The 13,243-nt window shown below is 41.4% G+C and overlaps 1 protein-coding gene across 1 annotated transcript; it reads left to right on the forward strand.

Annotated features, from left to right (window-relative positions):
- The first annotated feature begins 723 nt into the window (after window positions 1-723).
- Window positions 724-12,216, forward strand: cdc27 (cell division cycle 27). Its single transcript, XM_023349531.1, has 20 exons — window positions 724-863; window positions 4,028-4,103; window positions 4,343-4,490; window positions 4,572-4,697; window positions 4,776-4,873; window positions 5,003-5,148; window positions 5,764-5,984; window positions 6,064-6,163; window positions 6,237-6,346; window positions 7,017-7,116; window positions 7,209-7,389; window positions 8,645-8,817; window positions 9,591-9,743; window positions 9,833-9,913; window positions 10,592-10,719; window positions 10,796-10,913; window positions 10,992-11,120; window positions 11,482-11,556; window positions 11,659-11,788; window positions 11,859-12,216. Exons 1-20 carry the CDS (start codon window positions 837-839, stop codon window positions 11,948-11,950), a joined length of 2,412 nt encoding a protein of 803 aa, XP_023205299.1. The 5' UTR covers window positions 724-836; the 3' UTR covers window positions 11,951-12,216.
- The last annotated feature ends 1,027 nt before the right edge of the window (window positions 12,217-13,243 follow it).

The raw sequence follows: 13,243 nt of genomic DNA on the forward strand, positions 1-13,243 counted from the left end.
ACTTATTAGAGTATTTTACTCTAATAAGTACATAAATACATAAATAAATAAATGAAACAAAATATTACTTTAGAGTAATTTTTAGTGGAAATTTGTTGCAATTATTCCATCAAAAAACAAAAAAAAAATTCAAAACTGCATTTGCTATAATATCTGTATTTTAAAACAAAGTTGCTTTTTTTGTTACCTTAATTGAAATGCTGTATAACTTCAGTTTTGAAACCAATTCGTTTGTATTTGACCTTTTGAGATCGAATTTTGAAGTAAAAATATGCATGCATAAAGCATTTGTTGGCCATTTTATTTAAGTTGCTAGTTCCACATGAAAGCTAGAGTTTTTTAAAATTTACTTTTAATTCTCAGTGCAGTTGATTATTTCTTAATTTCTACTAAAGTAAAATGAAACACTCTCTCCACACGCTGTTTTAGCTTACGTTTGATTTTGTTCGCGTTTTAATTTCGTTTTTTATCGCCTTAAGTATTCTGTATATTTTTCTAAATCTAAAACCTAAATCTAAAATTATTAATATGAATAATTATTAATAAAAACATTGCATCCAGAAAAAAAAACAGTACGAAAGCAGAGAACTTAAAAAATCGTGAGTAAACAAACAGACAAAAAATACACCAGGGGGCGACAACACAGATTTATTATCACATTACCTAATTTGTCCAGCAGACGGCGCAATCAACTGCTTCGGGTCTCTTCGGCATTCTTCGGCTGTGTTCGGCAGGTAACGGTCGGTACATTCAAATGTTCGGCCGGAGCTCCTCCAGAGAGTGAAGTGAAGAAAGAAACGGACGAACGGAGCCGATAGACGGCGTGCGGAAGCGGAATGACGGTGCTGCAGGAACCTGTCCAGGTAGGAACACCGTGTTCTAGTGCTGTCATGACCCGGGAGGGCAGAGTTCTGGAGCCGGCCTGAGCGGCTGGTTTAGTCCGCGCTCGGTGAGCTTCTCCCCGCACCAGGCCGCAGCTCGGCCCGTAGCTTTCCTGGTTGTTTCACCTGTTTATGTCCACATACTTCGGCTTCCTCAACCGTCAGTCTGGGGTTAACCCCGAACTGATCCTGTTACTATCTGCTCTGTGTTAACTGACCCAGAGGGCAGAGCCAGACTTCTTTAAAAAATGTCTAATTTAGGATGTTCTTTGCGGCCAGGAAAAGAATCCGTGTACTGGAGAGGATCTTCTGACCTTTCCTGACATGGATGGTTTATTATCTTTACTGGGGACAGTTTACAGTTTTTGAGTGCTCTTTTTTAATATCAAGAAATGTTCTGAACATATTGGTGTTGTGAAGAATCAGGCTGGTTGAGATTCTGTACTGGAAGCCTCTGACTCAAAAACCTGTTTTAAAGTCCAGATTTAGACCAATCTCAGATGGTTTGGTTAACTGTGTGTTAGCCGAACCCTTCAGCAGACCCGGTGTCTTTTATATACTGAGATGTAATATTATTATTTTTCTATTTATGAGCATAATTTACATAGTCCACTATATTTTAAACAGAGTTCTGTAAATCAGCCTACTTAGCCCTGCAGAGCTAACTGTTAGCTTACTACTACCGGGTGTTAGCCTTCTCTAGCCGGCTTCAGGTTGCAGGATTGAGTCGGTAACGCTGTAAAGGCCCGGTTCTGTTCTTCTGGGACAGTCCCTCCTGTTCCTTGGGTCTATTCTGAGCCCAGATCCTGTGCACGAAACCGAATTAGCCCGCAGCTGGTTAGCTGCAGCGGCTAACATCAGCTAGCTGAAACTGTTAACGCTTACCTGGACAGGTGTGCTGGTGACAGAGCAGTCATTCATGTGCCTGATGTTTGCTGTTGGACAGATTAAATTGAATAGCTTGATTATTAAACAAGTTCGCTCGGAAGAAACGACAAGAAATCGGTGAAACAGTCAATGTCTTGTGTTTACCTACAGTATGGTCAAGGTCCGGAGAACCCCCTGTGGGAGGGCGGGTTGTGGTAAACACAAACAGAACCATGTTCTGGTTGTTGTTCTCTGCAGTGTGTGGGTGTCCCAGTTTCCTGTGGGACTGGAGTAAAGCAGTGGGGTAACTGGGCTGACTGGGATTGATTAGCACAGAATCACCTCTGTTTGGACTGAACCCACCAGGAGGGGAGACTTTCTTGGTCAACCAGAACCTGTTAAAATGGTTAAATCTGGTTCTAGATCTAGAACCCAGGAACATGACGATCCAGTCCCAGTTTGCTCCCACTGTGATCAAACTACAGGTGATTTTCCTGTTAGTAAATCCGACTGGAACAGGGATGTCCTAACGTCTTGTCACACGGGTCAAAATTCAAAAGTACTTGCGGGGCAAAAAATGTAAAAGAATAAATAAATAAATTATAATAGAAAGATTAAAATATAATTAAGCAATTAAATGTGTCTGTTTTTGTTGTCCGTTTGTAGAAGAGTAATGTTATTCTTTGTAGATCCAAAACTTTAAAACGATTTTTCACATTTTCTGCATTAGAAGAAATGTCATTTAGTTTTCAAATTCTTTTGGGCTTGATTGAACAAAATATTTGTGTCACTTTCTTTCAAAAACTTGTTATATTTAAACAAGTTAAGCAAATTAAATAATAGGTGATTTAGGGACAGCCAAGTCAGCTCAGTCGACAAAACCGTGGTTCTGGTTGTTATGCTTGGTTATAAAAAGAAACATACTTGACATTTTGTGTTGTAAAAAATTATCTTGGTAATAATTTTACTCTGATAAAAAAAAATTACATTTAAAAATTGAAGTTGGAGGCCACACAAAATAACTCCAAGGGCCAGAAATGGCCCACAGGCCGCATGCTGGACAACCCTGGAATAGAAGGTTCTGCTGTTCTCAGGATGAACTGTCCGGTCCAGTAATTATCTGGTTCTGGTTCTGGTGACTCGTATCGCTCCTTTTACAACCTCATACTGAGTGAAATATTTCAACCTTTTGTTTCTTATTACTTTCATTGTAGCTTCGTCTCAGTAAATTAGAATATCACATCAAATTGATAAAAAAATATTTTTAATACTTTTTTCATGTCCATTCTCTGTGTTTATTCTCAAAACAGGAATTACTGGAACAATTATTGTTCAGTAAAATATGTTACTGTGACAGGCTTAGTCTAAAATGTTCTGGTGAACGTTGATTTGACTGTGGACTTCAGAAAACCCAGTGGACCAGAACCGGCTGCTGCCATGGCGACCCAGATGATTTCTGACTGAGGAAACTTCTGGACTTCCAGAATCATTAATTCTGGTTCTCTTCACTTTTTCTCCAGACTCTAGGAAGAGTGGAGCGGTTCTAGACCCTGCAGATACTGGAACGTTGGTCTAAAAATGAAAAGCAAACACTGAGCGACAGTCAGTCCAGTTTCAGGAGTTCTGGTTCTGGAATGGTTTGATACGAGGAATGTAACTTTCGTAGCCCAGGTGTGGGATTTGTCTGAATTCAGAGGATCTTGATTTCCTGAGGTTGTCCCTGTTCCTGGTGGACTTTGTCCTTCCACTCAACTTTTTATGAATAGCTGGGTCACAGCATTCAGTGTCTGTCCAGTCAGCAGCTTTCCCCTTGACAGCATTGGTCTATAACATGAACAAAACATTTGTACATTAAAAAAGCTTTTTATATTAATAATCCAGAGGCGCTACCAAGTTTAGTGTGAGTTCTCCTCTGTTTTCTCTCTGTATTATCAGATAGTTAATTGCTTAGATCATGGCATTTATGTTCATAATGTTCTGCATTAACAATTAAAAATGTCGTCCAGCAGCTGTTGCTGTGTCCAGTTTGGTGATCCGTTCAGATCTTAAATTAATTTTTTGGGGGTTTTTTTTGAGACTGGGAATAAGATTTATAAAAATTGGGTTTAAAACCTCCAAAAACGTGTAGTGTGTCCTCAAAGGTTTACTCAATGGTCCTTTTTAGAAAATTCTTACCTCTTTGTCTTGCATGTTACTGAGCCAAAGTCAGCTTTCCACTCGGGAGGACAATAAAGACTTATTCTGTTCTATCTGATGGTTCTGGTTCTGTCTGTGTTCAGGCTGCGGTGTGGCAGGCTCTCAACCACTATGCCTACCTGGATGCTGTTTTCCTTGCAGAGAGACTCTACGCAGAAGGTAAAACCCGTCTATCTGTCTGTCTGTCTGTTTAGTGTTCTATAGGTATTCCAACCTGATATTGATATTGGAAATTGGTCTGATTTCAACCAAAAAACGAATATCGGATTATATCAACCTGCATCTAAAAACTCCAATAGAAGCACTCCTCCTACATGTTTGTCTGGTTAGTTTTTCCTTCTGTCTACCTGTCTCTCTTTGTTTACCTGTCTCCATGGTTACCTGTCTGTCCTCCACAGTGCGTTCAGAGGAGGCCCTCTACCTGTTGGCTACCTGTTATTATCGCTCTGGGAAACCGTACAAAGCTTACCGACTACTGAAGGCTCACAGCTGCTCCACGCCGCAGGTTCGATTCCTGCTGGCCAAGTGCTGCGTGGAACTCAGCAAGTAAGAACACACACACACACCTTCACACACACGCCTTCACACACAGTGATGTGTCTTCCTGTCAACCTGTCTGCCTCCCAGGCTCGCTGAGGGAGAGCAGGTTCTGATTGGTGGAGTCCTGAACAAACAGAAGAGTCAGGATGACATCATCACTGAGTTTGGAGACTCCGCCTCCTTCACGCTGTCGTTACTGGGCCACATTTACTGGTAAGCAGCCGGTGCTCCCAGCGTCTTACTGGTGTGTGAGGCGTTCCAGCTGCTGACTCCTGTCCTGTTTCTGAGTAGCAAGACGGATCGCGCTGCTAAGGGTGCCGAGTGCTTCCAGAGGAGTTTAACCCTCAACCCGTTCCTCTGGTCGCCGTTCCAGAACCTCTGTCATCTAGGTAACACACAGACACACACACACACACACACACACACACACACACACACACACACACACACACACACACACACTTGCTACACGTCATGTGACTGTGTGACTTCAGAAAACATTGTGCGTTTTATTCCAGGAGAAAAGCCGGATCCAGATCAGGTTTTCAGGTTGTCGGCTTTGCAGAACTCCTCTTTAGCCCCGCCTCCTCCTCACATAAGCCCCGCCCAGAACCCGTCTCATCGCCTCGACACTGCACTGATGGAAACGCCGCAGGACACACTGGTACAAGAAAATGCACATTAATTACCTGATTAAATGCTCAAATTATATTACGGTCAGGAATTCTGTTTCATACCAAATCTGATTTTAATCCTTTTTTCTTGATTTATTTTCCAAATAAGAAACAATGAAAGAAAATATTTATTTCAGTCATCCTTCTTGTGAGTTTTTCGGGCCACGCTGCAAGAATTTTTATTTAATCACGAGAATATAATATATTAGCAGAAGAAAGACGTAATTTTACCAGAAGAAATATCCTAAAAATCTGTAAAACCTTTATGAAAGTATAACTTCACAAAATGCTCAACATTCCTGATTTACACTTTTTATATTTCATGTTAGAATTCTCAGAAAATTACTATATTATTCTGCTGATATTATGTCCAAATACATAAAAGGTGTAAAACACCCTCGTCAAACAAGATGGCCGCCCTGCGTGTGGTGACATCACTCTGAGCTATGAAACCGGAAGAGTGCATTGGTGACAACATAAAAAAATTAAATCTTAAAAAAAATTTAGATTAATCAATAACATCGATTTATTTTTCATACTATGTAATCTGATCATGTTCCAGTAATCAGATTACTTTTGTCCCTAAATCTGTCCCCGTCCTCCAGGAGTTGAATCGTCTGAATCTGGAGTCGTCAAACGGGAAGCTGACGTCTGATTTGTCGATTTCATACATTGACTCCTCCCTCATCTCCCCGGAAACTGGCTCGCTATTGGGCAACACGGTTTCCATGGCATCAGCTGGCACTCTGCTGAGTAAACAGAACAAACCCAAGAGTGGGCGGAGCTTACTGGGGGGTCCTGCCGCCCTCAGCCCCCTGACGCCCAGGTGAGTGTGCCGGAACAGGTTCCACACCTGCTCAGGTTTTAGCTCCTCCCCTTTGCTTTGATTTCTGCTGTCTGCACAGTTTTGGCATCCTGCCCCTGGAGCCCAGCCCCGGAGACCCCACGTACCTGCAGAACTATTCGGCTACAATGGAAACGCAAACGACAGCTCCCAGCAAGAAGGTGAGAACTCACCTGAGACCAGGCTGTGATTCAGCAGGAAGTGTTTGACCTCACCTGTCTGCCTCCCCGCCAGGCCGTTTCCAGGATCAGTCAGTCCAAGTCCGTTTTCAGTCAGAGTGGGAACAGCAGAGACGTTCTTCCCATCCCCTTCAACCAATCGCAGACCTCAGCACCTCACACCAGGTAAGTGCAGCAGCCAATTGCATCGGCATCAGTTTTGGCCCAGAAATTATTACGATAAATGATAGTACTGCATGTTTGAGAAATCCTTTAATTTCCATGGCAACCTGTGCAAAACATCCGGGTGGACCTAGCCCCGCCTTTGTGGCATAGCTCCTCCTCAGAGTTGCAGCTTCCAAGCTTCAGAGCTTCACACTCAGTTCCTTCAGACGAGCTACCAGCAATTAGCAAACACCTGGTGGATCTACTGCGCTCCTTATAGGAGCTGCTGCTTAGAGCAACGCTGGGAAAAACGATGAGGGGTCAGTGAAGGAGCCATGTTGTGATGACTTCCTGGAGGCGAAGTTTCAGAAAGATCAGGAGTTTTAAGTAGACAGAGGCCCAATTTCAAGGTGTTAAATTATGAAATCTTATTTTTTAAGTCATATTTGATCTATGCAACATTTTTAGAACGACTAGAGGTAATAAAGTTTCTTGATTGTGCTATAAAATCGCTTTTTGTACCTGGAAAACACATAAAACTGCCCCTTTAAACACCCCATTGATCGTGGACAATCAGTAAGATGGAGACACTATAAAAACAAACAATCATTTAACTGGAAATTATTAACTAATTTTAATTTATCATGTGATAAACTGATTTATAGCTTATAGTCGCCTGTCTGTCCCACAGTGGTTCTCCTCAGGTTCTCAGTCCCAGTATGTCTGGTCCTCCTAACGTTCAGCCCAGAAGAAGCTCCAGACTGTTTACCAGTGCCAGCTCCACTGCCAAGGTACCCGCCTCCCACCCACCGTCCGATTCCCAGTGTTCCCAGTGCAGGGGCTGCAGAGACCCGGTGAAGTAACGCCGGTTCTGTTTCCGCAGGAGAACAGCAAGAAGCTAAAGATGAAGTTTCCTACGAAGATTCCCAACCGGAAAACCAAATGTAAATCTGCGAAGACGGCAAACAGCAGCAACCTGAACGAGAGTCTGGACATCCTGAGGCTGGATCCCAGTTTGAACCTGCCAGACGCCAGGATCCCCCAGTACCAGAGGGCCGCTGCAGGTACCGCCAGAACAAACAGCTTCCTCTGGGCTGCAGGGTTCACATGGTGCTGGAAATCCTAGAAAATGTTTGGTCTGGAAAGTGATTCAGATTTAATCTGCACAGTTTTGTGTTAAAGTTTTAAACTTTTAGGAGAAACTTGACCTTGTAGAAAGTCAAGTGATTATTTGTTATGTGTTTAAGCATTTAATTTGAACACAAAGATAATTTACCTCAACAAAAACTGAGTTGTAAGTTACTGAAATTGGGGATTTTATTTATTAAATTAGTGGGGGACCAATCAGATGTAAACACTGGGAAAAAAAACAAAACAAAATCTTACCAAGTATTTTTTATTTATTTTTAACTAGTTTCTAGTTACAATTATCTTATTTATCTTGTAACACCTAAAATAAGACAAAACTAACTCATAAATAACTTTAAAATTAAATTGATAACTCCTTAATATTGATAAAAAGGTTGTAGTTCCACTTTCAGATTATTTTATTTATAAAATGGGAAACATGTTTTTGCTATAAGTAAAGTAATCTGCTAGTGGAAAAAGTATTTTTATCTACATTAAACAAGTTTACAAGTTTATTTTTTGTTTTGTTTTTAAGCCAATAATTCCTTGCTATTGATGAAAATGTTTTAATTCTTTTGGCAGATTATTTCACTCATAACAAGACATTTTTCCCATTTTGTAAATAAAATAATCTGCCAGTAAAACTAGTACTTTTGATCAATATTAAGGAATTATTGTCTTAAAACAAGCTCCTATATCTTGCTGAAAAGTTATTTTATGTTACATTTTTTATTTCAAGTGTACTAAGATATTTACACAAAAAATAGACAAAAATACTTGGTAATTTTTTTGTTTTGCAGTGTAGTTTGAGAGATATTTCTAAACACAAATTGTAAAAAGGCATTATTAATATTGGTAATAAACGTTGCCACATAACAGTGAATTGGAACTGTCGTCTTTAGTTCATGTTTGTTTTTATCTGCAAAGTTACTTTGAAAACTTGCCTTGAAAACTTTTGAATTTTACGGTGGGAAAAATTAACGAACCCCGAGGTCAGCTGTTCTATCTTCACCTGAATAATTTAATATGTACATGTTAATATTTAATTTCCCTTTGGGTTCAATAAAGTACTTTTGAATTTGAATTAACTAAACCGGTTTTGGGCCAAAGCTTCAGGTTTTTTTAACCTGTTATTAACCTAAACCTGAAGCCCAGAACTAATGGTACCACCCGTGGTTTGTTTGTGTTCAGACAGCGTGATGGCGTTGCTACGGGAACTGGGTCGGGGCTACCAGGCGCTGTGCTCCTACAGCTGCAGAGAGGCCATCAACATCCTGACGTCTCTGCCTCCTCAGCACTACAACACGGGCTGGGTCCTGACGCACGTCGGCTGCGCCTACTTCGAGCTGGCCGAGTACATGCAGGTGAGTCCGTCCGACCCAAACCCAGCAGACTCTCTGAGTTCATACGTGTTCCTGAAATCCTGGAAAATGCTTCAGTTTTGATTAGGCGTTTTCAAAATTAGGAAAGTGCCTGATATTCAAACTCTACAGTTTTGTAATAAAGTGGAATCTAATGTTTGATTAAAAGCATAAATTTGAAAAACATTACTTAAAGTTCAAACTTGAAATTTTTTAATACCTAATTAAGTTAAATTAAATCAAGAGTAAACCTTTAGTTAGAATTACCAAAATAATTTCCATTTGCTAGAACATTTTTTAGTTTGTACATTGTGTTTTAAGCATTTAGTTTCACCAGGAAGATCATTTACTTTAACCCAATATGGATTGGTTTGATGTAATGAGTATGTCTTATTCCCAGTCACTCAATAACTTATTAATCTGTTTAATTAAAATAAAAGTTGCCATATCTTTTATACATTAAACAACATTATTGAAATATTTCTTTTTGGTCAGGTATTTAGGGTGTAAGACATTTCAAAACATAAATTTTTATACTTTAGTTTATTTTGTCCCTGCTATAAAATGAAGAACACTATCATAAAACATTTTTAATAACAGTAATAAATTATGCCACATAATAGTGAATTATCTCCAAAGTGTGGTCCAGGAAAAGTTTGGAAACTTGCCTTAAAAAGTGCTTGAATTTTACTGCGGGGGGAAAAGTGTATGAATCCTGGATTTTGCTCCACCTGTGTTGGTTTGTCACCTGATCGCCATGGCGATCTGTGCTGCAGGCGGAGCGGCTGTTCAGCGAGGTGCGCAGGATCGAGTCGTACCGCGTGGAAGGCATGGCGATCTACTCCACCACGCTGTGGCACCTGCAGAAGGACGTGGCGCTGTCGGCGCTGGCCAAGGACCTGACAGACATGGACAAGAACTGTCCTGAGGTGAAGAGCGCACCTGAACGCTCAACTGGACCCTTAGGTGAGCTCAGGTGAGCCGGCCGCTCAGGTTAACGCTGTGTGTGTCTCTGCAGGCCTGGTGCGTCGCAGGAAACTGTTTCAGCCTGCAGAGGGAGCACGACATCGCCATCAAGTTCTTCCAGAGGGCCATCCAGGTGAGCAGCTTTAAAACGATTAATTGAAGTTTTAGTTTTTGAAGATTTCATTTTTAGAAAATCTGGATGTGTGTTTCCCATGGCGGCCATCTTGTTTGACAAGCCTCTTTTACAGTTTCTATTTATTTGAACTTTGAATTAATGTTAGAAAATAACAGAAGGCCAGGCTAGGATTTTATTTTTAAATTACAAGAATAAAGTCATGATATAACCAGAATCAAGTCCCAACATTAGGAGAATAAAGTTGTAATTTTATGAGGCCTGTCACGATTACAAATTTTGCTGGATAAATTGTTCTAATAGTTATTATGATAAATGATATCGTTGTTCTGAGACCATTTTCAAGTAATATAGTAATAATGGCATAATTCTAATTAACATTTAAAACATTTTAAATATCCAAAATAAATAAACGAAACAACAAATAAAATGAATTATGAAGATTCTGTAAACAAAATTGTGACTGAAGACCAATTTTGGCAGCAAGAAAAAGAAAAAGCTTTTTCGCATAAGTAAATTTTTCTTGCCAGTTGGTTGGATGAACTTTGTACATTTCTGTGGAGAGATTTATTAATAAATTCTGAAATTTGAGTTGGTGAAGCCTGCAGAAACCCCGTGCAGATGTTCCCGAGCTGCCAGGTGTTTCCCTCACCTGCCTGCCTTTCTCACCTGCCTCAGGTGGACCCAGGTTTCGCGTACGCCTACACCCTGCTGGGTCACGAGTTTGTTCTGACTGAGGAGTTGGACCGAGCTCTGGCCTGCTTCAGGAACGCCATCAGAGTGAACAATCGACACTACAACGCCTGGTATGGTAACCATGGAAACGCATGATACGGGGTGTAATCATGCTGTGAGATATAAAGTGTGCGTGTGTGTGTTCAGGTATGGACTCGGCATGATTTACTATAAACAGGAGAAGTTCAACTTGGCAGAAATCCACTTCAAGAAAGCTCTGAGCATCAACCCTCAGAGCTCCGTGCTGCTCTGCCACATCGGAGTGGTACGTATGTTTCCTTCACCTGCTCACCTGCGTGCAGCCTGGCTGTAACTGTGTGTGTGTGTGTTTGTGTGTGTTCAGGTGCAGCATGCTCTGAAGAAGTCTGACGCTGCGTTAGAGACTATAAACAGAGCCATTGGCATTGACCCCAAAAACCCTCTCTGCAAGTTCCACAGAGCCTCCATCTTGTTTGCCAATGATAAGTACAAGGTAAGCCAGACCTGATCAGTCGACACGGAGCTAAGCGATCAGACCTGATCAGTCGACACGGAGCTAAGCGATCAGACCTGATCAGTCGACAGAAATGAGCGATCAGACCTGATCAGTTGACACAGAGCTGAGCGATCAGACCTGATCAGTTGACACAGAGCTGAGCGATCAGACCTGATCAGTCGACACAGAAATGAGCGATCAGACCTAATCAGTTGATACAGAAACGACAGATCAGACCTCATGAGTTGACACTGATTTCTGACCAGACCCAATAAGTCGACATGGAGCCATTGGACCAGACCAGTTTAGTAAAGCAGAACCTACCTGGGTCAGTGAAATCAGAACTGTCTCCCTGCAGGCAGCCCTTCAGGAGCTGGAGGAGTTGAAGCAGATTGTTCCCAAAGAGTCTCTGGTTTACTTCCTCATAGGAAAGGTAAAAGTCGGTTCTGTCAATCAGCTGCCTCTTCTGATCTCAGGTTGCGTTTCTTTGTTTTGTTTTGGGGTTTTTTACGTGTATGACCTTTCTTCTCAACAGGTGTATAAGAAGCTGGGTCAGACCCACCTGGCTCTGATGAACTTCAGCTGGGCCATGGACCTGGACCCTAAAGGAGCCAATAATCAGATAAAAGAAGCCATTGATAAGCGATACCTGCCTGAGGACGAAGGTATGGTTTGCTCCACATGTCTCTCACTCGTCTGTCCCTCTGACTCACCCTCCCCTCCCTGTTTCTGCAGTGGCTGAGGTGGATGACAGTCAGGACAGCAGCTTCATGACGGACGCCGACGACACGCAGCTCCACACGCCAGATAGCGATGATGTTCTTTAGCCCCGCCTCCTATGATTGCCCCGCCTCCTGCTTGTGCCCGCCTCCTAAATGTCAGGAGGAAAGGCGTTGCTAGGCAACGTGCTGACAGACAGGATTTACGTTTAGCTCCACCCAGTCCTTCCCTCCCCGTCCTCTGACTGGCTGAAACAGACTGCTGCTGACCTGAAGCCCCTCCCATTAATCCTGTGACATCACAGCTGTTTTTTTTTTAATTTTCTTTTTATCGTTCTGACGGAAATAAATCAATAAAACAAGTAAACACTGCACACTGCTTTTCTGTCTTTGTTCCATTTGCGGGGCAGAGTAACTCCCTGTGGCAGTTGTAACGACGTCGACTTGAGTTTATTTGTTTAGCACATTTCAGTAACAAGACACTTCAAAGTGCTTTAACATAATACAGAACCAATGCCATCTTCAAGAAAATATTGATCAATGTCCAAGTTATTAATCAAAGGCAACTCAAATAAATTAGGTTTTTTGTCTTGATTTAACTCTGTTTCTGCTGTTTTGCACTTTTTTCAGTTTTTTGGATATGAGGAAAAACTGAATGCCGCTTCTCCATGTTTGGTTCTGGTTTTGGAGATGCAGAGTAGACTAGAAACAGAAGACCTGAGTGGTCTTTAATGTTGATACAATAACAACACCTCCTTAATGTATTTTGGGGATTTATAAACTAACAAGGATTTTCTCCTGCCAGTTGAAGGACTTTAAGGCTGGTGATATGCTCTGTTCTTATAGTTTTAGTGAAAACGCTAGCAGCAGCTGACTTTTAAAAAAATATATTTTTAGGCAGACCTGTGAGGACACTGCAGTAATCAATGCAGCAAAAGATAGACATGGATTAGTTTCTGTAGAGCTTGATGGGATATTAGCTTTTTAATCCTGGAAATGTTTTCCATGTGATAGAAGGCCGACTTTGTAACTGTCTTTAGGTATCTGAATGTTCAGGTCAGAGTCTCATTACTCACCCAGATTTCAGATAGCTGCTTTCTAGCTGTAATAACTGAAGCTGACTCTTGATGGCTCCTTTTTTGGTCCAAAGACAAAAACTTTTCTTTCTGTTCAGCTGGAGAACGTTATGGTGTTGATTTGGAATCGCCTGTTGACATCATAATGTAGAGCTGTGTATCATCAACGTAACTATGATAGCTAATCTTACTAGCAGGAACATGTAGATATTAAATAGGAGGGGTCCCAGGATTGAACCTTGGGACCCCTCCCAAGCAACAAGTTGAAAGTAGTCCCTGTTCCACCACCAGGTGGTGCGTCCCCTCAACAAATCAACCACAGACA

The sequence above is a fragment of the Xiphophorus maculatus genome, chromosome 16 (assembly GCF_002775205.1).
Source record: "Xiphophorus maculatus strain JP 163 A chromosome 16, X_maculatus-5.0-male, whole genome shotgun sequence".
In the NCBI taxonomy this organism is placed as follows: domain Eukaryota; kingdom Metazoa; phylum Chordata; class Actinopteri; order Cyprinodontiformes; family Poeciliidae; genus Xiphophorus; species Xiphophorus maculatus.

Excerpts from the sequence above, each read along its gene's own strand:
- cdc27 (XM_023349531.1), top strand. The coding sequence starts at position 837 with ATGACGGTGCTGCAGGAACCTGTCCAG. Across the intron at positions 5,985-6,063 it reads CTCAGCCCCCTGACGCCCAG|TTTTGGCATCCTGCCCCTGG; the intron begins GTGAGTGTGCCG and ends CTGTCTGCACAG. Across the intron at positions 9,744-9,832 it reads TGGACAAGAACTGTCCTGAG|GCCTGGTGCGTCGCAGGAAA; the intron begins GTGAAGAGCGCA and ends GTGTCTCTGCAG.